Source organism: Neofelis nebulosa, chromosome 6 (genome assembly GCF_028018385.1).
Source record: "Neofelis nebulosa isolate mNeoNeb1 chromosome 6, mNeoNeb1.pri, whole genome shotgun sequence".
In the NCBI taxonomy this organism is placed as follows: domain Eukaryota; kingdom Metazoa; phylum Chordata; class Mammalia; order Carnivora; family Felidae; genus Neofelis; species Neofelis nebulosa.
The window spans coordinates 15447281-15474911 of record NC_080787.1 but is presented as its reverse complement, the minus strand read 5'-3'; the positions used below and the strand labels follow the sequence as shown (position 1 = coordinate 15474911).

The 27631-nt window shown below is 44.8% G+C and overlaps 1 protein-coding gene, 1 long non-coding RNA gene and 1 pseudogene across 4 annotated transcripts in view; 1 reads left to right on the top strand and 2 right to left on the bottom strand.

Moving 5' to 3' along the window:
• The first annotated feature begins 4623 nt into the window (after positions 1–4623).
• The window catches only part of LOC131513743 (RNA-binding protein 24), a 240629-nt gene continuing 217621 nt past the window's right edge, over positions 4624–27631 (top strand). The window contains exons 1-4 of one of the 3 annotated variants that reach the window (XM_058732925.1): positions 4624–5288; positions 6455–6578; positions 7990–8044; positions 14904–17149. In XM_058732925.1, coding sequence (XP_058588908.1) covers positions 5121–5288; positions 6455–6578; positions 7990–8044; positions 14904–15267 — 711 coding nt within the window. In that variant the 5' untranslated portion in view covers positions 4624–5120 and the 3' untranslated portion in view covers positions 15268–17149. Of the gene's footprint in view, positions 5289–6454; positions 6579–7989; positions 8045–14903; positions 17150–27631 lie in introns of those variants that run through there. The other 2 variants (XM_058732923.1, XM_058732922.1) reach the window with 2 other exon arrangements.
• On the bottom strand, positions 11234–14907 carry LOC131513746 (uncharacterized). Its single transcript, XR_009262759.1, has 2 exons — positions 14578–14907; positions 11234–12162 (listed from the first exon to the last, which is right to left on the bottom strand). It is a non-coding gene; the product is annotated as an uncharacterized LOC131513746 (long non-coding RNA).
• LOC131513745 (acyl-CoA-binding protein-like) lies at positions 26356–26941 on the bottom strand (annotated as a pseudogene).

Here is a 27631-nt window from a genome sequence, read left to right as displayed (position 1 = left end):
TTATCTGTTATGAAGAGAAAATTACCGACCCACCCAGAGAAACAGAAATACAGCTGATCATGGGGCTTCTCCAAAGGACAGAAAACCTATTGGTTTTACATCAGATGCTCACACAGACTCTCAAAAGCAGGTAAACGTTTCCAACCAGCCAAAACAAAACATGTCATTGAAGCCATATATCTGTTTTTTAAAAACAAAAACAAAACAAAACAAGTGCCTGGCCTAAATACACTGTACGTGGCCAGTTCTGATCAAGCTGTATATTTCCCCCCATCAAGCTTGCAGGTAGATATCTTTAATATACCAACCCTCTTCAGCAATATTTCTTCAGTGTTTGTATGTGTAGGGCTCTGGAGGATCTCACTGACTTGCACGAAACACAGTGACATCCAGAAGACCAATCCTACATGCAGGAGACTTAACTCTCTGAGCATTGCTGTCTTTGGGGCAAGGGGCCTTCATGAGCCAGAACACTGCTTCTCTACCTTCATGAAATATTACTCTGTTTTCTCAAAATTCTTCCTAAGCCTTGGCCCTGGAGTTGATTCCCATGATTAATTTAAGGGGGCGAGGGCAGAAAATAGGTAAATGAATGCGAAACTGGTCCGTGTCGTTCTGTCCTTCAACAGCCAAATAAAGAGTTTGAACGAAGTGGACACATTTACTGTAAGTAATAAAATAATATCGATCTTGCCATGGAGTAGGAACCAAGGATTCGGGGCCATCCATATGGACTAATTTGGATATGACAAGCTTGGAACCTATTTATAACTTTTAAAGTATTTTATGGTTCTTTCTTTCCAAAGAAGAACCATCATATTGCACAAGGTCTGGACTATCCACGTATTCTCTGCCAAAAGCAGCTGAGAAAGCAAAAGGATTACTCAAGCATTGTTTTTCAAACTTGACTTTGTAATGGGTAATTGTACAGAAATATTTGGTACTTAATAACCTTGAAGGTCTGAATTCAGAAAGACTTTATGACCCCAAGGCTACACGGTGTGATGGCTCAGGTTCACAAATCCCCCCAAGAATGGTTCTGGCCCTTGTAGCCGTGCCCACCTTTGGGCAGATGCTAAAACAAAACCCAGTGTCAATAATGCCCAGCCCGAGCACAGTGCCTGCGTGTGGGGGGCACTTGGTGCTTTGTCAGACTGCCCTGCGTATGAATTATGGCTTCTGTTTAAATAGGTTTAGAAAATAAGGAATATCTATTCTTCTTCTTTTTTTATGTTTATTTATTTTTGAGAGAGAGAGAGAGACAAAGGGTGAGCAGGGGAGGGGCAGAGAGAGAGGGAGACACAGAATCCAAAGCAGGCTCTAGGCTCAGAGCTGTCAGCACAGAGCCCGATGGGGGGCTCGAACTCAAAAACCTCCAGATCTTGACCTGAGCCGCAGTCAGATGCTCAAGTGACTGAACCACCCAGGAGCCCCGGAATATCTATTCTTCTTAACCTTTGTTCTCGGTCAATCATGTAACACCAGATGATCAGTAATGTTTTAATGATCTATCTGTGCAATTCAAAATCGGGAATACTGAGGCATCATTTCATACAGAACAAACAAAGTTTCAAGCCGAGCTATCAAATATGTACTGCTCGATTGAAAAAACTACAAGCACACCAGTCAGGGGCTGCACAGGATGTGGGAAGGGAGGCTGCATTTTTTTTCTCTGGGACCATGGCAGGGAAGCGTCTTATTTCCAGAAGCGGAGTCCTATGACACAGCGATCCCAACGTGGGATCAGAATTGCCTTGTAGGTCTCACTACTTTACTTAGTGAACATCCAAGCTGCTGGCTATATCCCAGACACCTTCCATCTCTGATATGATCACAGTCCCCTCTGCAGTGGTGGGCTCCTCATCTAGGTACGACGAAAATTGAGGCAGCCGAAGTCACCCCTCCCTTTCAGCCTTCTGTCAGTAGCTTCCCCTCTCACAGAGGGTTTTGCCTGAGCCTTATCTAAGTACAAGTAATTCTTCAGTGACCCTGCAAGATGGAAGTTAACTATTAAAGAACACGCCTCCTTTGTCTCATGGCCCGCTTTGTTTTTCTTTTAATGTTTTTTTTGTTTAAAAATTTTTAATGTTTATTTCTTTTGGAGAGAGAGAGAAACAGAGTGTGAGCAGGGGAGGGGCGGAGAGAGAGGGAGACACAGAATGTGAAGCAGGATCCAGGCTCCGAGCTGTCAGCAGAGAGCCCGATGCGGGGCTCAAACTCACAAGCTGTGAGATCATGACTCGAGCTGAAGTCGGTTGCTCAACCAACTGAGCCACCCAGGCGCCCCTGTTTTTCTTTTCTTTTTTTTATTTTTTTTAATTTTCTTTTAACGTTTTATTTATTTTTGAGACAGAGAGAGACAGAGCATGAACAGGGGAGGGTCAGAGAGAGGGAGACACAGAATCTGAAACAGGCTCCAGGCTCTGAGCTGCCAGCACAGAGCCCGACGCGGGGCTCGAACTCACAGACCGCAAGATCATGACCTGAGCCGAAGTCGGCCGCTTAACCGACTGAGCCACCCAGGCGCCCCTGTTTTTCTAACTTTTAAAAATTACCTTTCATCATACCAGTACACAGAGTCCCTTTTAAACTTGTACTTTACTTAAGCAATGAGGAAAGGATACTATTTACAACTTCCCTTTCTGGCTCTCATATGCCTGTAAAATATCTTATTTTTCTTCAACTGGATTTTTAAAACATTTTTCAAAAAAAAAAACAACTGTAGATTTCTTATTTCTCCACATCACCCACTGGGGGTTCACACTTAAAGAAACTCATGACCTCAAGAGGCCAACTTCCTGCAGAATTCGACAAGGTGAAAAGCACCAGGATATTTGCCTTCGTGTTAGCTTCGGCAAATGCAGTGTATCTCATCCTTTTGGACTGACTGCAAAGGTGCCCTGGAAAGAGAAACAGAAGTATGTGTTTCCCTAATAGGTTAACATACTGACCTGCTTTAAAGGGAATAAATGGTACAGCCCAGGGGCAACTTATGTATGGACTTCCGCAGAAACTCCTGGTAGACAGAAATGACTTAAAAGCAAATCATGTTCCAAACCGTGGTGGATGAAACATCCTGCTCACACTAAATACCTTCATCCAAACCTCAACTATGACAAGGATTTTATGCTTAATTGAATGTACTCTTGATAAAAGAGAAGTTGCAAAAAGCTGATGTTGAAAAATATATATAATATTATTATAATAATAATATTATACACACACACACACACAGGTTGTTCTGAAGTCTGTATTTTCTACAAATGCTTTAAAGGTCTGCTGGTAGAAACCAGTGGTTATGTAACAAGTCGATTTCAAAAATTACACCTTTTACAGTTACAGTGCATCCTGATAAAACAGCTGAGGTCAAGTCACTAAACATTCTGGCAATTCAAACAGAAGGAAATAAGATTATTCCTTTGCTTAGGGAAAAGAAAAAAAGAGAGAGGATTTACAGTGAGAAATCTGTACCAATCTCCCCAAATAGTTAGGGGGGACTAAGGGAGGAAACACAAATTCGATCATTGTAAGGGCTAAGTACTAATTTCTGGTCCTCTGAAATAGAAGGTGGTGTCTACGGTTACCTAGCTTGGCCGGGCCGTGAGCAATTAAAGCTGGGTTTAGGGGCGCCTGGGTGGCGCAGTCGGTTAAGCGTCCGACTTCAGCCAGGTCACGATCTCGCGGTCCGTGAGTTCGAGCCCCGCGTCAGGCTCTGGGCCGATGGCTCGGAGCCTGGAGCCTGTTTCCGATTCTGCGTCTCCCTCTCTCTCCGCCCCTCCCCCGTTCATGCTCTGTCTCTCTCTGTCCCAAAAATAAATAAAAAACGTTGAAAAAAAAAAAATTTAAAGCTGGGGTTCTTTCCAGCACACCCAAACACCAGACCTGTTCTGTTTTTGTTGGTGTTTTGTTTTGTTTTGTTGTTTTTTGTTTCCCCTCTGGCTCTGCCTCGCTGGTTCTCCCCAGCACTGGCTCTTCCGGGTCAAGGAAGGTTGGGGACCCTGAGACCCCAGAGTATCAGACTCGGGCGTCGTTGGCCAAGCTCGCCGGCCCCCCGCGCCAGGGAGGGAACTGGCCTCTCCACGAACCGCCCCAGGCCTCCCGGCCCCCAGCGCTTCCGTCCAGGTCGCCGGCCCCGCCACCGCGGTCGAGCGCACAGAGCTCGCGTCGTCGTTTTGGAACGCGACGCAGCTGCCTCCTCGGACGCAGTCTGCGCGCCCCGGGTCCCCGCTAGGACGGCGCCGAGTCCCCAGGACTTTGACGGGTTGGAGCAGGCGACGCCGAGAGCAAGGCCGCCTCCGGCCGTCCCCAGCCCTGCCCCAGCGCCGGCTCGAGAGCGCGAGCCCCGCGGCCCAGCGCCGCGCCGGGAGAGAAGCAGCTGTTCCCAACAGCTGGGGGGCGGCGGCGCCGGGCACCCCAGGTGCGGCCGCGGCCAATCGCAGGCGTCCGGCCCGCCCCCTCCCCAGCCGGGCGCCGACCCCCGGCCCGCGGGGGAAGGGAGCAGAGAGGTGGAGAGCCGTCCTCGCCACTCGTCTTCCAGCTTCCGCGGCGGGAGGGACACCACCGGAGCCCCGAGCGGCGCGGACTCCCCCACCCCTGGCCCCGCCGCCGCGCCCCCCGCCCGCCCACCTCCGCGCCCGGACGCGCTCACCGCCGACCCTACCCACGCCCCACCCAAGACACCTACCTAATTTCCAAGAAGGAAAAAAAAAAAAAAATCTACCTCTAAACGCACCCGCTTCTTCGCTCGAGGACCACCCTCTCCTTTTCGTTTTTGGCCTCCCAGCCGGGTGAGTGGAAACCGCTTGCACATTCTATAGAACGGGATCCTAACCCGGACGATCCGGAGAATTTGTACGGCGACCGGCAGGGGGGGCGGGAGGAGAGAGCGAAGTCAAGTCTCCGGGGCTGCTGGCGACTTCGGAAGCCGCGCGCCCCGCGCCCTCGGCCGCCCCCGGCCGCTCGCCCCCGCCGCGCCGCCGCCCTCGCCCCCGGGCGCGCCCTCGGCCCCCGGCGGCCGCGAAAGGGTGCGGGAGACGCGGAGCAGGAGGAGGAGGCGCAGCCGCTGCCCGAGCCGCAGCCGCAGCCGCAGCCGGAGCCCGAGCCGCGGGGCGGGCGCGAAGATGCACACGACCCAGAAGGACACGACGTACACCAAGATCTTCGTCGGGGGGCTGCCCTACCACACCACCGACGCCAGCCTGCGCAAGTACTTCGAGGTCTTCGGCGAGATCGAGGAGGCGGTGGTCATCACCGACCGGCAGACGGGCAAGTCCCGGGGCTACGGATTTGTAAGTTGCGCGGCTGGGGGCTGGGGGGAGGTGGGGGAGGGAGACGAGGGGGCGACCCAGAGCCCGGCGGGGAAACCGAGGACCGCGGGGGAAGAGAGGCTCTGGGCGGCGCAGGGCCTCGGGGGTCGGGGTTCGCAGCGGGGGGGTCGGGGGGGGGGTCGGCGTGACAACGCTAGGAACCCCGCGGACGCGGGCGGCGCTGCCCCTTTGGCCCCGGCTGAACTGAAAGTTTGCGCGCGGCGTTGCCGGGGGAGGGAGGGCCGGCTCCTGCCTCTCGGGGTTCCGAGGGGATCCAGCGCCCCGCGGTGTCAGGGGACGGGCGGAGCGGGGGTGGAAGGAGAGAACTAACCAGTGCTGGGTTTGCGGGTGCGCGGGGTTGGGAGGGAGGGGCCGCAGCCCCTCGGAATCGCCCTCCCGGGTTGGAGGCCGGGCGTTAAGCGCGCTGTTGCTTTGTAAAAATGCGTGTGTCTTCAGGCGTTCCGGTTGGGGCGGGGAGGGGACACCCCAGGAGGTCTAGGGCTCTACTCCTGATGCCATCACTCCCCACCACCACCACCACACACACATACTTTTTTTAAAATGCAAAGATGGGTTCTTTAAAACGAAGATCCTGTGGCTCTTTGCTGAACTGAAAGAGAGCATATTAAGCCCCCTGGGGATTTAAGCGTGCAAATTCAGCTGCCGGAGAGCTGGGAGCTCCAGAGTAGGACAATAGCTATTGTCGTTAAGGAGTTCTTGCTGGTGGTTGGGAGCACCCGGCGGATGTGACTCTGGACTTTCTTTAAAGCAAACAGTGCCTCCTAGGCTGGGTAGGGACCTGGGCGGGGTGGGGGGCGGTTGAGGGAGGGAGGGAGGATCGAGAGTTCTAAGATGGAATTCAGGCTTCCGACTCCCTGCTAGGCCCTGCTAGCACCCTTGGGGGTGTGGAGAGGGGCTTGTTTCTTCCTTCCTGTTTTCTTTTCATTCTTCTTTTCTGTTTTCTTTTTTTTTCTTTTCTTTTTTTTCTTTGACGGGGGATCAAGGAGTAAGTTCCAACAAAAGAAAAAAAAGAAAGTTTAAGAAGCCCCTTAGTTTTATCATGAATGACTTCTCCATCGTGACTATTGGTTTCCTTCAGGGGTTGATTTAAGGCTTTGTATGTGTGTCTGTGTGTGTATGTTGCTAAGGTCACCATGGCTGACCGAGCTGCTGCGGAAAGAGCTTGCAAGGATCCCAACCCCATCATTGATGGCAGGAAGGCCAATGTGAATCTGGCATATTTGGGAGCAAAACCAAGGATCATGCAACCAGGTGAGAGATGACCTTCCTCCCCTCCTCCCCTTCTCCCCCCAACTTGGGACACCCACTTCTGAATAGAATGAAGAGGTGGTGGGTGTGTTCAGTAAAGTGGAACCATGGCTAGGTATTGTACCAAGACATTAAATGAGAGTCATAAACAGCTCTTGAAGGAAACATACGTTGTGCAAACATAAATCTTGGGGGGTCTAAGCAATTTGTACCCACCCAGACTTAGGCTTGACTCCTCTGTTTCAGGTATGACATACAGTCAGTCCGTGGACTCGATTTTCCAGTTTTCAGCCATTTGTAGATAATTCGAGTGTGGATCGTGGGGGCCAAATGTGGCAACTCCAGCAGGTTATCCTTCCCTGCTTAGTGTTGTCTCTCCTACCACCGGTTGACCTGTGCCCAGAGCGGGAGATCCAACCCAAAGCACTGACCCAAGAGAAGCATAGGGGTGAGGGTGGTGTCTCACCCTCTCACATAAAATCGCAGACTATTAGTAAGTTTAAAAAATGGGGAAATGTCATGTACTTCTGGACCCTCGTGTTGCAGATAAAGACACTGACACTTAGAGATGGGAAATGTTTTATTCCAACGTCATGCAGCTAGCAGCTATCAGTGGGCAAGCAGGCTTTTGTCCATGTGAAAATTTGACCTTTTGGATTATTTACAACACTGCCCTTTGCCTTAGCACACATAATTAAGAGCTGAACTATTGACCAAATGGTAATCTTTTTCTTGGGTAAGCAACTTTGTTTCATTATATCTTGTTCTCTTCACTCAAATCTTTCCATCTGAAATTTTGGAAAGAGGTTGACACTTTCATGCAAATGGATTTGCTAGGAAATGAGATTGTCAAGAAAGTGAGTGCATGTGCCAATATCTGTGAACATTCAAAAACACGTGTTTGTCTGCGTGTGTGCTATCCAGAAAAGGAGACTTGGTTTGGGGGAATTTTTAATACCATAATCTGTAAAATCTGTAATCTTCCAAAGCATTGTCCAGCAGGTTCTAAATTAGACTTTTTACAGATCATGATTCATAATTGCAGGAATATTTGTGACTTGTAACTTCATTATCAAGTCCTCTTGTGTCTGGTTTCATTCCACAAGAATTTTTCCCTGGTCTAATTTTCTAAGGTCTTACTGTATGATTGTCAACTAAACTTTGCAGATAATTTTTAGTGTCCATTTGTAGCCTATTAAAATTTTGCGGGGGTGGGGGGGATCAATGATAACATTAAGAACATATATATATGTATATATATGTTTATAAGTTATATATATATACTTTACTTTTCTGTAAAGTATCCAAAGAATGGTTATCTTTTCTAAGTGAAAGTTGTGATTGCATTTTATATGTGGGAGGAATAAATGCCTAACCATGCACAAATCGAGAATGTGGTCTGTTTTATTGTTAGGTTTTGCCTTTGGTGTTCAACAACTTCATCCAGCCCTTATACAAAGACCTTTTGGGTAAGTCCATGAATCCGGCCCTCCTGAGTTTTGGTAGCTATCATTGGTTAACCTGCCTCTTTGTTATATACAGACAAGACCATCATGTCACAGAACGTTCCTTGTGATACTATTTATATATGTTTGTATATTTTTGATGCTGATAATATATTTTTAGATGAGTCAAGTTACTGACCAAGTACGCAGCCTCCCAACCAGACAAATTTTGAGCTTATGATTAACAAAACAAAACACAAGTACCAGGTATGACTTGTGTACGAGACGATTGTGTCCCGGCACTGTTACTACTGTTCAACTTGACTCAATTTGATTTATCTCTTTCTAACCTGACAGGGCTCGTACACAGTTAAGCTAACTGATCAGAAGGATACGATGATAAAAGGTGGAATAGTTCTGTTTGGAATTAAACTCTGTAACCAGTAGACTCAGACACACAAGCTCAGATGGTGATTAACGATGCATGGATGTTGGTGTTGGTGTTTTCTTTTTCACAATAGTCAATAGACCTCCGTGTGCTGTATTTTATTTATTACAGTAATGAAGTGTTGATAGCTAAACTGTGTGCTTTTACTTAATTGAAAAGAGCTGTAGTGAAAGTGTTTTCTTTTCCTCGGGGAAGGGGCTCTTTGTGGTTTTGATTTTGGTGGTGGTGTTGAGGAGTGTTGACTTTTGACTTTGCCATGGGAAGCAAAGGGCCTTTTTTTTTTTTCTTGCTTTTAAGCTATAGCCTGTGACTTCCACTTAACCATATTTTTGTAGTGAGTGCTAAATTGTGTGATTTCCCTCTGTAAGAATACAGATTCATCGCTTGCATGTCCTAAGTTTCTGTTTTACTGGGGAGTTTTCTGGGAATGGGGTTCTTTCTTTTGCAATGTGTATCCACTTTTAGGCCTTCTAATTTAAAGGTTCAGCAACACTCATCAGGTTTCACGGGCACTAGCCAGTTTTTTTTGAGTCACGCAGCACTCACTTTTCACCTTTCGGACCCTAACTCAGTTGAACAGGCTGCTCATATTTGTGTTGTCTCTCTGGGCTCTGGGGTTTCCAGCTGTTCTCATCCGAGCTCCCTTATTTCCCTTCCATTCAGACATCATTAAGTGGGTGACCCCCCCCCCCCACCACCACCACCACCTAGATGTAGGCAGACCACTTAGAGCCTGTGTTGGCTGTATTCTACCTGAGGGACACTGCTGGGACTCTAGTGCCACAGACTTCAGCTTCCTTTTTAAATATTCTAACTGTTCAAGGAGTATTTTATCCTCAGCTATAGTTTCTTCTCTGGCTTAGCACCTAAGTATCTATATGTGTAACCTGGAAGGTCAGATTCCGTCTACATAGATAGAGATCTACGACATGTGTCTCCAAGAGTAGCCCAGGACAAGTAATCATCATTTGACTTGGAAAGGTCAAGTTATATTTTCCATGACCACCTTCTTATAACCCTCCCTTTAACATATGGAGACTTCACCTTACCACCGTTACTTTTTTAAACTGAGGAAGAGTATTATTTCCATTATGATTAGACAGGGCCTTCATATATCCATAGCTTTTTATCAGATGCCTCATCCCAACCATCCTGGACACTGACAACGCATTGTGGGTTGATGGGTCCAGCTGCTTCTGTGGGTTCTCCCGCTCATTGGTCTAGACCACGTGTAAGGTGGGATTGGGGAGGAGAACATACATATTAAGAAGTGATGATGAAGTCATGATCTCATAATAAGATTCTTGACACAGTTATATAGCTAAATCATCAACAGGTATTAGCATGTTGTTGTGTTTTTCCTGTGCCAAGTGGGTGATACAAAACAGGGAGACTGTAGTTTGGGAAGCAAAACTAACACAAGCCAATCAAGAACTATTAATTGCTAAATTACTTGGCATTGTTTTAAGGACAAAAGGAATTCAGAATAGTAAGAAAACAGGTGAATTGGAGGGGTTGGACAAGGCTTCATGGCACTTGACCTAGTCTCGGACCAGTGGGTATGTCCTGGACAGGTAAGAGGAAGAAGGGACAGGCCTGAGGGGTATAGGATGAAGCGAGCATAAGCACAGGGACAGAAGAGAAAAGATTTAGTGCGTGGAGAAACCAGACCATTGATGGAGGGTCTTGGGAGGCAGACCTAGAAATTTGGACTGGCTGTGGTAGCCTGCATAGATCCTTGAGAAAGAAAGTAGTGTGAGGAAAATAAGAACAACCAGAATAAAATGTCCTATGGAAAGTTTAAGTCAAGCATGCTTTGATAGTGATGTTTTGTTTTTCATCCCTGCTATTATGAAGCTGTCTTTATAAAGGATGGTGATTATTACTGTTTGCATAAATTGTTTGAACTTGAGATTCTTATTAGAAATAGATAGCATTCCACCAGGTGGACCAAGTGAGTCCTCTCTTTTCTGTTTTAAAGGGTTCTTAACACCACTCTGGTTCCCAGAGCCTGTACCCAACAAATCACACCTGGTCATTCTAAATTCTGTTTGAATGCCACATGTTCTTATTTTAGGCCTGGAAAGAAGCTTGAGAATTTTTAATCTTCCTTGTTTGAAATTCTAGCATCTGAACTATTTTTCTTTATGTGGTCCTTAAATGGCCCCCAGGTTACTCTGGGCTTTTCAAGCTAAAACCTTGGCTTGAAAGAATTTCTGATGTGACAGAGTGGGCAGATGTGTAGAAACGTGTACATTTGCTAAACAATATCTTATATATTTTTTGTCTGTTTGAAAGAAGCATTTTCTTATTGAAGATAAGAAAGGAAAGATTATGGGTCTGTGAGTAGAAAATAATAGGGTAGGGGCACCTGGGTGGCTCAGTCAGTTAAGTGCCCGACTCTTGGTTTCCACTCAGGTCATGATCTCGCGATTTGCGAGTTTGACCTCCACATCAAGCTCCACGCTGACGGTGCAGAGCTCGCTTGGGATTCTCTCTGACTCTCCCTGCCACTCCCCTGCTCGTGCTCTTTTTCTCAACATAAATAAACTTAAAAAAAGAAAATTCTAGGCTAGGTTAGATCAGGTTGAAATACCCTTAAACATTTACTCAGTGTACCTTTAAGTGCTGAGTTTTATGCCAGTTGTGTGAACACTGTACTAGAGACTATACTGTCCAGCAAGGGGGGCAGGGGAGACAGTACCATTAAGTGAACATCTGCTGTATGACCCAGTTCTAATAAAAGATTTACGTAAGTCATATAATAGAATTCTCAGTACTTATTTGATGCAGGCTGTTCATGTCAGCCTGTTCAAATGGCCTTTCCGTGGGTGAAGAAACTGTGAGACAGAGACGTTAATTAACTTCCCACAGGGCTAGTAAGTCACAGAGTCTGGTTTCCAGGTTCAGAATCATGGTTTCCCCAACCTCCCTCAAAAGCGGTGTTCTTTCCTCTGTGTCAAGCTATAGCCAAAAAAGACACAGTTCCATTCTCCCTTGTACTCTGGTAAGAAAACTTGAGAAACCCTCAGAAGGGTTGTGGCTTCAGACAGGGAGGAGAGACAGCAGGTTAGTGGGACCCAAGAAGTCTTCATGGTAAAGGTGGAAGTTGACCTAGATTTGGAAGGATGGTGGGAGGATATGGTACTCTTGTATGGAGTGCCCACTTTATTCACCATTGTTAGGCTCTTTGCGTAGATAATGTTATTTAATGCACGGCAGTTCACGGTTAGAAGTACTAGATTCATTTCACGTTTGAGAAAAGTGAGACTAGAAAGTGAAACAAATCCCCGAAGGCTCCATAGCTGGTGAGTGCTAGAGCCAGGGTGGATAGGACTTGGATTTCAACTGGTGGAGATGGCAGTGACGATTGGCATCCCCAGCAAAGGGACAGCATGAGCAAAGGTGAGGATCTAGAAACGTGGGGCATGTCCAAGGAGCACTGAGGAGCTCAGCTGACCTGGATCCAAGGAAAGGTGGAAAGAAATACTGGAAGAAATAATTTGGAGCCAGAAGCATGAAAAGCCTAGCATGCCAACGTTTCAGAAATTTGCAGTTAGTTTGGTAGGACCTTAGGGGCCACCGAGTCCTATGGACAAGTGAATGAAATGAAGACTTTGCCAGCAGTCTGGTGATAGATTGGAAGAGGAGACCAGTTAGGATGTCCAAAGTCACGAAGAGATGTCAGAGGGACCTGAAAAAGCAGGAATGATGTAGTCCATTTTCTTTGGAAATTGCCCGAGGTATCTGCCTTGCTCTTGTGCTTTCCTAACCTTAGCTAGGGACGTACACAGTACAATTGATTGAGGGAACGGACACCGGTAGATATCTAATTGGGGGAGAGGTTCCCAGATCACCTTCGTGGGCTCTTCAAACTAACAAAAGCCCTCCTAATGCAAGATCCTTTTCAGAAGCCTCACCTTTCCCTTCAGTCCTTTCCTGCTTTCCTTCCTGAATTGAGATATTTTAGGCTCTCCGTGGTCTTCTGGGTTCTCCTTCTCCCAAGCCTCTAACAATTCTGGGGTTTCGTGTGCCTTCCAAACATATTCCCAACCCTTGCCAGACTTCATGTTGGATTCTGATAGTCCAGGGAACTCTACACTCTCATTGGTTGGCATTATCAAATGAAAGCTATTAATGTGAAATCAGTGCAGAGACAAGAGTCCCGTAGGAAACGCTGCTTATCTTTAGTGCATTCTAAACACACACACGCACGCACACACATTTTTATCTTGCCTGTTTGTAGGCTAAACTTATTTTCCGTCACCACCTTCATTCAAAGATAGGACCCTGGTCACCATCATGTTGTCCTCAGAGCTTTGGGAGTACAGGGGTTAATGTTTCAGTATCAGTGAGATTCATACTGGCTGGCCTCTGCTGCTGATAGATGTTTTACTTTGGCCTTATAAAGACATTTTACCCGCTGGAAACCCTTGTCGCATGACAGGATCAAAAATAGCCCTGCCACAGCCCCTGCTGTCCATCACCACATGTAAACTGGCATGAGAGGGTAGGCTCTCTTAGCCGTGTCTGCACATTGTGGACACGGAGGCCTCCAAGGACAGGGTTTCATAAAGCCACACCTGTCGCTGTGAGGGAGCCAGTCACCTGACCTACAGGCAAGTTTTGAGTATGCGCATGACCGTGCGTCTGGTTTCTGACAAGCAATTAAGAACATGTCTAAGTGTCCTTAGAAACACTTGATGACGTCGTTTCTCCTGGCACTGGGAAAGAGCTGCGAGTCTAGTAAAATTGAGTGTATTTTTATCATTGGGGTCAGAGTTCACCACCCTCTGCGATAAATTCATCTTTTCCATGGATGTTCGTTAATAAGTACTGTCAGTAAAACTCCGAAAAGGCAAAGCAAAGTCTGTTTTCGAAAATCTCAATGTGAAGTTTTCGGCGTTGAGTTCTTTAAAATTCTTTAAAGATTGTTAACTGTTGCTTGTACTTCCTGTAACTTGGCTTTGCCCACAACCAGATGGCATCATAGTGTCATATTTTTAGAAATATAGGGGGTTTTGATGGAGATTGCTTTAAAGAAAGATGAAAATAAATCAGATATTCATGGTAGCATTTGAAAGGGGCAGTAATGAATCGCAAGAGTGAGAGCTGAAATGCATGGTGTTTTTTAAAATACCTCTTGTGATTTATTTTTTTTAACCAAATTAACTTTTAAGTAAGATCGTTGGGAGTGTGTCTTGACGTGATCTCTGAACGTATAGTTTTTAAAGGGACTTGATTTTGTTTCTTGAACTTTTACAGGATAATACATAATACAATTGATTCGGATCAACTATGTATGAGTAGGGGCAGATGTAAAACAAATACGCCAATCTATTGGTTGATTTGGAAGATGAAACGAGTATTTGCACACAAATATTTCCTTACTCATTTTATTATGTGAACCTTTTAAGTTTGTATGAATTTTGGAACTATTTAGTTGTGTTTCCCTATTCCTACCTTTTCCCTCAACCTCATCATTTCCCCAAAACCCCTTCTGTCTGTCTTGCATAGAGATAAACAAGCTGGCTGACCTTCAGGTGCCTGATAGTCAAACAGGTTTGATTGACCCTTGTGTCCTTATGAATTTTACGGAGAGAAAGAGAGAAAGAAAGGCAAAAAGCGTGCTGCACATCTCTTTGGGAATCACTGCCGTGAATGTTAATAGCATTTCTGTAGCTTCCCACAACAGCCTCTTGTGATAGAGTGAGCTGCACTACAGTTCGTTTGAGAAGTGTGATTCTGCTGTGTTTACCACACTTGTGAACTTTTAAACTCCTTTTTTTTTTATTTTTGTCGCCTGCTTCTTTTATCATTATTATTTTTAATAAGGGTGACTGAGGTTGCAGAGAGATTAATGTGTGCTGAGTCTGCATAGCAATTTCAAGTAGGGTTGCCATGATAATAAACATGTGGATTTTGTGGAAATTGAATGTGGGGAACTCGGCCAACCCCCCCCCCCGCCCCTCCACCTACGGAATTGGACGATCAGACTACCTCTGGAGTCCTATATTCACAGCTGAGAATTTTCCTATTTGCTACGCAGTCTTATGAACCGATCACAAAACTCTCCAAAGCCTTCCTCAATTTAGCAGGTGTTAAATACCTCTCATGTGCGTAAGCCCTCGTGAACCTTGATTTAGTCTGCAAACTTCTGCCGAATGATCGAAGTATTGGCCCTCGAAACGATCATAACTCAAAGTTGGCAGCAGGGAGGGGTGTCATCCGATTTTTGTCGCTGAAGTCCTCTCGGGGCGCTCCGCGCCTCCGGGCTACCGCCCGAGCGCTCCGCCCCGACCACTGGAAAGGAGATATTGTGGCAACCCTATGCTCGTAATAACCACTAAATCGGAGTCTGTCTGATCTCTGAACGAGCCGCGCTGGCGGGCGGGAGGCGAGCGGCGCCTGACTCGGTGTCCCGTTTCTCCGCAGGATCCCCGCCCACTACGTGTACCCGCAGGCTTTCGTGCAGCCCGGCGTGGTCATCCCGCACGTGCAGCCCACCGCGGCCGCCGCCTCCACCACCCCCTACATCGACTACACGGGCGCCGCGTACGCCCAGTACTCGGCGGCCGCCGCCGCCGCCGCCGCCGCCGCCGCCTACGACCAGTACCCGTACGCGGCGTCGCCGGCCGCCGCGGGCTACGTCACCGCCGGGGGCTACGGCTACGCCGTGCAGCAGCCAATCACCGCCGCCGCCCCCGGCACGGCCGCCGCCGCCGCCGCCGCCGCGGCCGCCGCCGCCGCCTTCGGCCAGTACCAGCCGCAGCAGCTGCAGACCGACCGCATGCAGTAGCGCGGCCGCGTGGTCGCGGTCGCCTCGCGTCCCCTCCCCCCCACACACAGTTGCCCGACGTGTAGTAGGTAAGGCGAGTTCACGTTGACTTACCAGCTTTAAGAAAAACAAAACAAAAACAAAAAACAAAAAAAGCGCTATGCTATTGTGAAACAGAATCCTCCTCCTCCTCCTCCTTTTTTTTTTTTTTTTCCTACTCCAGTAAGTGTCGTAGTTGAGAGAGAGAGGGGAGTGGGCGCAGTTTTGGAAATCGATCCCAAAGAGCCTGAGGAAAGGAAAGGCCGCGACGACGCGACGGTGGCAGGGGCAAAACAATGGAACTTCACTTTTTCTAACGGGATTTTTTATTTTTTTTTGCTCTTTTTATAGTATCAGGGAAGCAAACTGCCTTTTACAAGTTAAGGAGATGCTATTTGAATCTAGTCGAACCAGGGAATGCAGAGTGAGCAATATGTAGCTTGAATTACCTTTAAGAGCAGATTTCAAATACACACACACACACACACACACACACACACACCACAAAAACGGTGAACGCACTGATTGTCATTTTTAGCGGTCACGAGGGCCTCTAGAACTTCTTCAGGTAAGAAGATAACGTTCTTACCGTCTCAAAACATGGGCATCGAACAATCAACCTAGGAGCGTGGCAGTGGGTGAAATGGTGGACAGGCACCAAAGCTATTTTCTCATCTATCCTGTGGATGAGCGGGACTGTGGGGCAAGTGATGTGGAATTAATGGGTGCAGCAGCTGTACAGACAATCAATAACACACACAGTTCTGGAAAGAACACATCACTTGTGCTTGTTTGATGAGCTTGTCACATTCTAATCCCTCTCCCCATCCTGTTTCAATTTTGGGAAACTTGTATCTGCTGGTGTCAGCAGTTCTGATTCTGAAATAGGATCAGGCTTTTACTACAACAGCCTTCTCTTTCTATTTATTGTGTTGACTCGTGGCTTACGACTAAAGGCAGGCAAAGTTTGCAGACTCCAAACCCTTAAGAACTGTCTTAAGGACACGTATTTCCTACCCCCTCCCCCTTTTTAAATAATTTTACACTTTTTAGTATCTATTTCAGAGTCATATTTAAAACTATTTATTAGTGAACACAGTACACGAAACAACAAGGTTACTGAGATTATAGTTCTTCAAAGGTTACCGATAATGTGGTTTATACTGTGCCTTAATAGTAACGCTATTTAAGATATTTATTTTTAAGTTTTACTATGCTGCACTCTAAAGAAAGGAACTTTAGATGTGACACTGTAAAATTATGTATTCATCTCATGGCATAAATTATTTAGTAGGTCTAGATGTAGCATATTAAATATTAACCTATTCAGCTAAAGATGTTCACTTGGATTTATTTAAATTCGTATGTGCACTGTATAAGAGAGTACTCTGACATTAACACATTTTAATTTATTTTAGTGTTTAGGGTTTATTTTAAAGCAGATATATTGCTAGTTTCATGCTTCCTTCTCTTAATTTTTGCTCGTGTAGATCTCATTTATTGGTACTTCATTAGTTTAACACTATTCTTCTGTAGTTTATGTAGTTTTTAAATGCTGCTTTACTTTTTTCTTCCAAAACTGCAATACTTGCAATTTTTATTCTTAAACTAAATTGAATACTATTTTACACTGTATCGGATTTTTATACTTGAACAATTTCATACAAGGGAAGACAGGTTAGCATTTTTATGGACTTTCTCCATTATCACTGGATTTACTTTAAGTATTCCCATACTAGACAGTGTTATGTAATGTAGACATGACTCTCCTGTGCAAATTATTTATTCATTGTGTATATTGCTTTATAACATTTCAGATCTTCTAATCTATTCACTTGTATTAAATATAATTTTTAAAAACTTCTGTTGCATCGATCGTTTCTAATTTTGTCATAAAGGTTAGAACAGCTTCTCCTTCCAACTAGCATCCATGGCCATGGTTTACATGTAACATTTTCAGTGAGCAGAAAGCTTCCCAGATGCCCTGTGTTCGTACCTTTTAAGTACATTTTATTAACCCAGGTCTTCCTTGCATTGAGCAAATGGTGTAGGTCCTCCCCCAACAGTGAATCCTAAAGGACTGTTCGTGTCGCTGAACATTGCTTACGTAAAGGTCACTTGAAAGAGTGGGCTGCACAGGGGGACAGTCCATCCGAAGCTGGAGTTGGGTAAACTGAGGCTTGGTGTTAGACTCTACCACTTTCTAGTAATACGAATGGAGCGGGTTGTGTTCTGTAATCGACTTTTTGGGTGAGGTTTTCATTGATTTCTCATCCATAATGGGACAGTAATCCCTGTCTCACATGCTTATTTAGATACTAACTAAAATAAAGTGTATCAGCTGCTTGGTCCAAGGCCAAATCTATAGTACAATCTTGATAAATGGTCACTGGTAGTAGTTGTGATGCACTGTGGTAAAAGCTAACCAAAAAGGAAGTCACCTGTTGGAATGTTCTCATTTTTAAATTTCTGTGTACAATGATGTGGCAGCATGTAATAATTTTGATGGCAAAATTCATTTGACTGCCATATTGATTGTCTTAAAGGGTGTATGGTACTTCAATTATGGAATAGATTGTTGTTGGTCAGTTGGTCTCGGTACTTACCAAATCTGTGATATAATATCTTTTCTTGAATTCCATTACTTTGCAAAAGTTACGAGCAGTAGAAAGTTGTGATAACAGATTCTATTGTGCTTCCCACTTTATGATAACCAATATCCTAGTTAGGGCCAACACAGTCTCAAATTTTAATTGCTTTTAATTTTCCGAAGAAAAATAGAGACCAACTTTTATTCCCAGGCTGGGATATTATTGCACCTCAAGGTATTATCTTGGATCAGTAAAATAATTTCTAAGCTACTTAATTCAGTCAGTGCATCAAGGATTATTTTACTGAAAAGACATGTTCTACATTCAATTTTTCAGATTTATGAAAGGCCACTTTTGTCCTCAATAAGCCATATGTTGATTGTTGTGTTTTAGAATGAAACATTATTTGACTTATCGGTGAAGAATATGTCAGACAGTTCTGGAAAAAGCTTGTCTAAAGTAGCCGTACTCAAGAAAACCAAAAGCCCACCTATGCTTGGTTGTACCTTCCTTGGGGGTGTTTCTGATCTATACTAATATCAATATTAGCACTTGGAGACAGGGTGAGGTTTTTACTTTGTAATAATACCACAGCATATATTTCTCTTTTTTTAATGTTTTTTTTTTTTTTTTTTTTTTTTTGAGACAGCAAGAAAGAGAGCAGGGGAAGAGCAGAGAGAGGGAGAGGGAGAATCCCAAGCAGGATCCGCGCTGTGCAGGGCAGAGCCTGACACGGGGCTTGATCCCACAAACCATGAGGTCATGACCTGAGCCAAAATCAGGAGTCGGACACTTAACGGACTGAGCCACCCAGGCACCCCACAGCATGTATTTCTAAAAATAAATACAAGTTCTCAGTGTCTAATAAGGAGGGGAGAGTAGCCATGACCTGATGTGTACCGTGGTCAGGCAGGTTGGTTGTATTGGTAGATGCACAGAAACCAGTGGGTCTGAGAAACAAAGAACCAGCTGCGTCCTGATTTCCTTACTTACTAGCGGGGTGAGCTTGAAGCACTTTACCCTCGTAAGACGTGAATTGATAGTACCCAGCACAGTGGCTCTGTTTAGTGAATCAAGTGAATTAATTACACGAGAGCGTTCTAAAAATTCTCAAGTAGTAGGCAAATGGAAATTATACTGAGGGAGTATATGCAGTATGAATCTGGAAACTGATCTCCAAGGTCTTGTATTGAATGACCCTTCCAAAGGAGGACAAAACTGTATCTCAAGATGTTATGTTTATTCAGTCCCAACCAAGAAACAGCTAAAATTGCTGTGCCACAGGAGCGGCACAAAAATAACACTGAAAGATAGAAAGATTGCCCAGATAGGGGAAGGAAGGGGAGAAGAGAAGAGTCTCGAATACGTTTCTCTCACAGGGGAACTATATTTAGCTCCTTCCTCAGTCCTGTCAAATATTGTTCTTCTTAATTCCCTCTGAGGCTTGAAAGCGTTCATTAAGATGACAGCCTGAGGTTTGGAGGGGCAGAGGTGAAGAGGAACCAAAAAATAAATAAATGCATTTTCATGCTTACTTTTGTCCTCTCTTCTCCTTCAAGAGTTCCGGGCCGTTTCCATGGAAATTCTAACTTGTTTTGCTTAAGCACTTGGTACAGAAGAGGTTTCATTTGGGGTATTTGTTCTGAGTTGAATTTCAGAAGTTCAATAATGATGTTAGCCAAGTCCTTTAAATTTCAGGCTCTGGAAACCCTAATCGTAAATCGAAATGAGGAAGAAATCAGACAAAGCACGTGTAAGCACTTTAGGAATTTTAGATAAGGGAAGTGATATATATACATTTACAGCTTTGATAACATAAATTAGTTAAGTCTTATGGCACAGTATTTGGTCATCCTTGACCCTTGACCAGCTTCTTGAGAGAAAGAGTCTACAAAGTCCCCTTTTTTCCGGTCACTTGTCTCCTGGAAGATGGATCCCATAGATTTTTAGATCCAGGATGCTACCATTGAGCTATTAATATACTTGAAGTGAGTTGGGGGCTGTGCTTTGTTTTCCATTCTGCCACTGTCGGAGGTAACTCAGATTACATTACCATAGGGATTGAGTACCAAACCTTACTTTTTTCTAGATAACGTGTTCATAAAAGGGCAAATACCTGGAACTGACTTCCAAAAGGAGTTTAAAATACAAAAATCTAGTTTTGCCGAGTAGAAAGTGTGCTTTCTCTCTACTTTAAAACTGTGTTCAGGGCCCCTGGGTGGCTCAGTTGGTTAAGAATCCGACTTCGGCTCAGGTCATGATCTCGCGGTCTGTGAGTTCAAGCCCCGCATCAGGCCTGCTTTGGGTTCTGTGTCTCCCTCTGTTTCTGCCCCTCCCCCGCTCACACCCTGTGTGTGTGTGTGTGTGTGTGTGTGTGTGTGTGTGTGTCTGTCTCAAAAATAAATAAACATTAAAAAAATTTAAAAAAAAACCAAAACCAACTGTGTTCATCCAACAGTCCCAACCAGTATGAACTTGCTTCCTGGGTACGTACTCTGATTCCTGGCTCTGCCACCTGTACTGCAGGTGTGTGAGGTACAAGAGATACGGCAGGTGCCTTTGGAGACTCTCAGGGTATGCATTTGCACCCTACACTCACATATGTATATTTTACCATTTGAGAAAAGGGGGATGTAAAAAGGGTGTAGAAGAAAGTAATGAGGAAAAAAGGCACTAACGTCAAAAGCATCTCCTGAAAGCATTCCCAAAAGAGGTGAGATGATGCGGTGAGGGTCATGTGGATTGAACCATGTGAGGCGAGGACTTGCCACTAGAGGGGCCACGTATGGGGAAGAGGGAGAGGTGACTTTGCTGGATGGAGGACATTCATCTGGGGACGGGCAGGGGGCAGTCGGTAAACAGACCATAATTGGATATATGGGTTTCTGTTTTCTAGTTAAAAGGCATTTAGGACAAGCGCTGAGTTTTTGAACTTGGAAAGGTTTGGATGTTAAAAAGTTTGAGTTTCCTCTTTGTAGTGGAAAACTTTTAGAAACAGGCAAACACGGTGGGATTAGATGAAGCTTCGCCATGGACCTTGCCCTCCAGGAACATGGAACCTTGGCATTCTTCATCTGTCGTCACTCCCCGTTTTAAGCAGACAAGTGAGTCAGAAAAAAAGGATGAGAGAAAGTATATTTACCTTGCTATCCAGTATACTTTCCTCCATTGTATTCAAACATCATTTGTGGGGCTCCTGGCTGGCTCAGTCTTTACAGCGTACGACCCTTGATCTTGGGGTTGTGAATTTGAGCCCCATGTTGGGTGTAGAGGTTACTTAAAAATAAAAATAAATAATAAAAGTAAAACGTCGTTGGTGGCTGAGCCTCAAGCTCATAATATCGGTATTTGCATGTGCTATGCTGCTTCTGTGCTGATGCTGGCAGATACCTGTTGATGGACCTTTGTAGAAATAATGCCAAGTTTGCAAAGGGACCCCAGGAAGAAGCCTGCACCACTAACCACATACCATGCACGGGGTACTTATATTTAATCCTTATAGCAATGTAAGGTGGGTGATGGTATCCCCATTTTCCAGACGGAGAAGAGTGCAAAGGCAGTAAGCAGCTTGCCAAAGTCACCATGTCAGCATGGACCTGGTTGTACCAGGATGTCAAGGTGGGGTGGCCGGAAACCACATCCTGTATGCACACCACCTCACTGTGCTGCTTCCTGACTCTTCCCTTCCTAGCGAACCCTTTGCGTTTCCCCTGGGGTTTGTAAGACAGAACCCCTGATTCCCTGTCCTCCATCTGTTACATATGAGCAAGCAACCACTGAATTAGTGGGGGGGACGTTTCTGCACATCAGTGTGAATTACTGGAAAGAACGGGGATAGAAGATATCAGACAGGCTGAGAAAGTCTTTAGGATTGCCTTGAACAAATTTGATTTCATTCACCATCACAGCTGAATTCACTCTTTGGACCTTTAGCCTGACCTCTAACTGTGCTAACGTGTATCTGCTTACAATCGGGGCACCGTGTTTAAAAAAAAATCCTGTGATGCCAATTTTCACACTACACCTACTTCATCACTAATACTTTCAAAACGCTCCACATGCTCTGTCATGGACCGTGTTCGGCATCGCTCGTGGCATAAATCATTGCCCGGTAGAAAGAGAACGTGTTGGGGGGGCCTGGGTGGCGCAGTCGGTTAAGCGTCCGACTTCAGCCAGGTCACGATCTCATGGTCCGTGAGTTCAAGCCCCGCGTCAGGCTCTGGGCCGATGGCTCGGAGCCTGGAGCCTGTTTCTGATTCTGTGTCTCCCTCTCTCTCTGCCCCTCCCCCGTTCATGCTCTGTCTCTCTCTGTCCCAAAAATAAATAAAAAAACGTTGAAAAAAAAAATTTAAAAAAAAAAGATCAACCACCATTGGGCTATTTTTGCAATCTCTTTCCGTGTCTGCAGGAATTGTCTGAGAAATTTCAAGGGAAGCTTAATAAACATGCCTTGGGTTCAACAGACTGAGGGACCAAAACCGAATCTAAGGATCCCAAGGCAAGTTACGTGCACAATTAAAACCCTTAATACGAATTGTGTAACATACGTGTCTCTGTGTTCATATTTTAAATTTAATTTCTGCGGTCATGTGTTTGTCATACTGCTAAGGATTAGAATGTTTCTTTATCATCGTGACCTCCATCCACTTGTGCTTTTATGGGAAAGATAGTATGATTTATGGTTATGAACTACTATAAAATTGAAGAAGGGTATATGCCAAGGAATATCAATTGATTATAAACTTTTAGCGAACACTGCCAATTTTGGTAACAACATCGGATTTAAATTGCAGAAGGTCGTTCTTAAATGTGTGTGGTTCAAGTCCTGTGCCATTATTAGCTGGACTCTCGGTGAAAACTGAGAAGAGCTGAAGGAGGAAAAGAAGAAGTAATGCCAGAAACAGGAGCCACGGCAGCTTGGGAATGGCTGAGCAGGAGGAATGCACTGTGTCCTCAGTTGGACAGAGTTTGAGAGGGGAAGCTGCCTGGCCCAAGAAGTCACTGTGCTTGTCCCCTAAAGCACACATGTGGACCGTCCTTTCCATCCTGGGCATACTGAGAATCTTGACAATTCACGCTTTCGTAACAGCTGCATTTCTTATCATCTCTGGCATATTTCTTCAGCTTGCACAAAGCCTCTTATCTCGCAAACAGTCTCTCTCTGGACCGCTGTCTCTTTCAGCTGCTTAGAGGCCACGGTCCCTTAAATCTCCCAGCTGTCTTTCTTACCTCTCAGCCCTTGCTTCCTTTATCTGTCTATATTTTTTTAAATCTTTCCCAGCTGCCACTTTTGGCACAGTGGTTGTCTCTTGGTTCTCTCAGAATGAGACATTTCAGCATGCTGATGTGGGGAAGGGACAGAACGGCCGTAACAATGCATTTTCAAAATTAGCCTTGCAATCTATCAGGAAAAAAATTTCACCTCGGCTTTCATACAGCCTGCGCGCCATGAATCAACCCGTGCGTTTCTGAAAAGATGAGACACCCCAGAGGCTTGCACAAAGAAAAGCGAGAGAGAACCACAGGGCTCTTAATTGTCCAAAACAGGAAATTTCTCCCCTTAGAAATGCAGATTCTCTGTGGCTGCAGCCTCGAAGAGTTTATGTAACACCCTCTCGGTTGGATAAAAAGTTAACTGGCATCCCCACTGCGTACAGAAATGTAAATGCTAGAAGCTGGAGAGAAATTTCATTTCATATTGGAGACTATTTGGCTTCTGTTGCAACTACCAGCACCTCTAGGTGATTCCAAACTTGTATCATCAATGTAATCGTCTCTTCTCGAGTAACTCTTATAAGGGAATGTTAGTGGTTCTATGGGGTTACCTGGTTTTCTTAACATGATGGATTCTGAGTGAGAAAAATAATCTTAGTTTGGAAAGGATTTTTTAAAAACTATAGGATAAGGGGTGCCTGGGTGGCTCAGTCGGTTAAGTGTCCAACACTTGATTTTGGCTCAGGTCATGATCCCAGGGTCATGGGATGGAGCCCTGCATTGGCTGTGTACTGAGTGTGGAACCTGCCTGGGATTCTCTTTCTCTCCCTCTGCCCCTCCCCACTCGTGTTTTCTCGCTCTCTCAAAAAACAAAAAACTATATGATAAGGGCTTGAGGACCTCTACAAAGCAGAAAGAAACAATTTCCAGGTCCCACACTGCTAAGGCACAGCTAGAAGATTCTGGCCTGGCAATTGTCACTCCTTTATTCCCACTCAAAAAAAGGCTCAAAAAGTACAGATGTCTTGGGTAATCCCCTAGTTCCCTTTGAGGTTAACTCAGGAAATACAGACAAATTTGTTCAAATGTCTTTGTGTTGCTAGCATGCTATTAAGATTATGATTCCAAAGAATGGTATGCATCAGTGTTGAAAGTAAAACTCTTGATTGTGCAGAAATACTTGCCCACCGTGCTCTGAAGCAAATGGGAACTTTTTATATACTTAATTGAGTCCAGGTTCTTGGAGGAGAGGAAAATCAACAGGCAAGGTCTATCCAAGCTGGATTTACTCCTTTGGATTGCTTTCTCAATCAGAATCAATAGCTGTAGCTAAACGGATTCTGTAGAAATCTGCATCGATGATAGTCTGCCAGAAAGAACAGCTGAACTGATACCCCCGTGTACACACACATCTCCAGATTACAAAGACCAAACTCTTTCTAGCTTGTGCTAATAAGGTAACAGTTCGGATCTTGATAGAAATAGCTTGTGTTGAAAGGATAGAAGCTCTATAACTCTGAAAGATGAATTGGGATTGTGGCATTCCAAAAATGTATAATTTGACTCAATCAGCTCAGTGCTTCTCAGCTCTCGGGCAGACAAATCATGCAGCCAGTGGATGCCACCAATTACAATTTAAAAACTAAAGTTGTAATGATTTTTCATTTCCAGAATTGTTCTTACTCTTTTTTTTTTTTTTGGTCATAATAGCATTTCATTTTCCTGTTCTATTACAATGATATCAACACTAAAATCTAATCTTTATCAGGCATTAGATTTCTTTTTTTTTTAATTTTTTAATGTTTATTTTAGAGAGAAAGAGAGACAGAGCATGAGTGGGGGAGGGGCAGAGAGAGAGGGAGACACAGAATCCAAAGCAGGCTCCAGGCTCTGAGCTGTCAGCACAGAGCCCAATGCGGGCTCGAACTCACAAACTGTGAGATCATGACCTCAGCTGAAGCTGGACGCTCAACCGACTGAGCCACCCAGGTGCCCCTGTGGGCATTTCTTATGCATAAGGCTTGTTACAGACACTACATATTTCTGCGGTTTTTGCTTCTATGTGATAGCCAGGGTGTAGCAGCTAACATTCCCTTGACATTATTAATTTTTGCCAAATCTTCGAATAAGTGACTTTTTAAAATCTCTTATAGAATAAAGTAGGAGTAACTAAAACGGTGGGAAATGGTTTCTTAAAATGAAACTTGTCACTGTTTTACAGACCAGTTGTCTTTCTTGTAATTATTCCAAAGAATAATTATTTGCAGTGGCACTCGTGACATTTTAATCATCTTCATGGTTTCATTTATGTCAAGTTAGATATATCTAGGACGTGTTTATAGATTTTTTTCAGACACAGAGGAGATACCCGTCAATCCGGACTCGAATCCAAGCATAAAACAACGTACAAACATGCAAATGCCGAGAAGAATGAGACCAAGTATTCTCCAAGGGTGGTAGAATAAACATAATGCGCACCAAGGTGTGAAGAATTATAAATATGAACGAAGAGAAGAAGCATTGAACTGTATGAATGCTGCAGGATCCATGGCACTATAATAGGACCAGCCCAGAACTTAGCAGTATACAACAAAAAACAGCAACTTGCTTATACTCGCTGTCTGTGGGTCAGAAATTCAAAAAGGGCACAGTGGTAAAAGCCCTCGTTACTCTACAAGGAGCAGCCATGAGTAGAATGGCCAAGCCAACTGGAAGGCCTGGTGGCGGGAACAGCTGGAGCCTGGGGCAAGGTGGTGCCTCCAGAGGGACGGCCTTGGAGTTGTCCACCCTTACACAATGGCCCAGGACTGCAGGGAGCAAGGTGCAAGCTGCAAGCTGCCTGGCTTCTCCTGGCCTAGCCACGTTCCGTGGAGTCCAAGTGAGTCAGGAAGGCCCATCCAGACTCAGTGCCAGGGGACTTAGACCCCACGTCTTGGGGAAATAAAAAGTATTTGGTACCATCTTTAAAACAGTCACATTAACAGAATTTTTATTTTCAGTATGAATTCATTTATCTGTATTTAATCCCTTTTTCATCCTGGTATCTAATAGCAATAATAATAGTAAGTTCTCTTCCTTTTTCTGCGGCTGTATTTGCTTTTTTTTTTTTTGAAGTGTAGGAATTGGTGTGTTATAAGTGGCAGGACCCTAGGGATATAGCTGTGTTAAGAGGTGACTTCTGATATATTACTGATTAGTTTTGAAATAAAGTAAAAATACATTTGTTTATTTTTTTTATTTAGACAGCAGGGGAGAGGGAACAAGAATCTTTAAAAAAATTTTTTTTAAAGTAACAAATGTACTTTTAACTGATCTACAGATAAAAGCTACTGAGAGCACGTCAGTAACCATTTCAGCCCTTACTCTGTCAGGGCCGTGTCCTGTAGAGTCTTCAGGATCTAGGTTCATGGGCTGATTTCATCATTTCACATCATCCACAGTATTAGAAAAACAAGGCATTGTTAATCGGCTTATATGAAATGCCTTGCCGGCAGCCAAATGCAGTTCCTTATATTCCATATTTTTTCTTTAGCTCTTCTACTTTGTTGATGTAAGCTTTCATGGCATCTTCCTTGGAAGTCCCTTTCAGCTGATTCCAGACATCCCACTTGGCCTTGCCTTTGAGATCCAGCAGTCGGGCCGTTCTGTGTTTATGTCCCCCACAGTTGCTTGTTTGTAGTGGCCGTAGATGAACAACATCTCATCATCTGCTGGCTTGGTCTTGAGATGCTTAAACATCCTCAGCAGCTTTGTCAAACTCAGCCTCAGACGTGCCGGCAGGGTCGTGAGGATTCCAGAGAGTGCGCGGAGGTGGCCAAGAGCAGGAAGCGGTAGTCAAAAAATTTTTTCTTTAAGTGGGGCACCTGGGTGGCTCAGTCAGTTGAGCATCCCCCTCTTGGTTTCTGCTCAGGTCATGAACTCGTGGTTCATGAGTTTGAGCCATGTGTCAGGCTCCTTGCTGACCGTGTGGAGCCTGTTTACGATTCTCTCTCTCCCTCTCTCTTTGCCTCTCCTCTGCTCACTCTCTCTGTGTCTCTCTCAAAATAAATAAATCAACTTAAAAAAAACTTTTTTAATGTTTTTTAAGTTTATTGTGAGAGAGAGAGAGCAAGTGTGCATGGGCAGGGGAGAGGCAGAGAAGGAGAGAGAGAATCCCAAGCAGGCTCCATGCTGTCAGCACAGAGCCCGATGTGGGGCTTGATCCAGTGACCCTGGGATCATGACCTGAGCTGAGATCAAGAGTCAGATGCTCAACCAACTGAGCCACCAAGGCACCCCTAAAATAAAAATTTAAATGTCAATTGGGCATATTAAATAGTTATCGTGTAATTTATAACCCAACTTTTTAGGAGACTGACACTTTTCCTAAACTTGATAACCAACTTGCTAGGTGTTAGGATGCGCATCCAAATTCCTAGAGTTGAAATAGAAGCCAGAGGAAAAAAAGCTAGATCTAGGGACAAAGTGAATCTTGACAATAGCAGGCAGGAACCCACATCCAGAGGAAGCCAGCAGGCTATCCAGTTAGAAGGACACTGGAC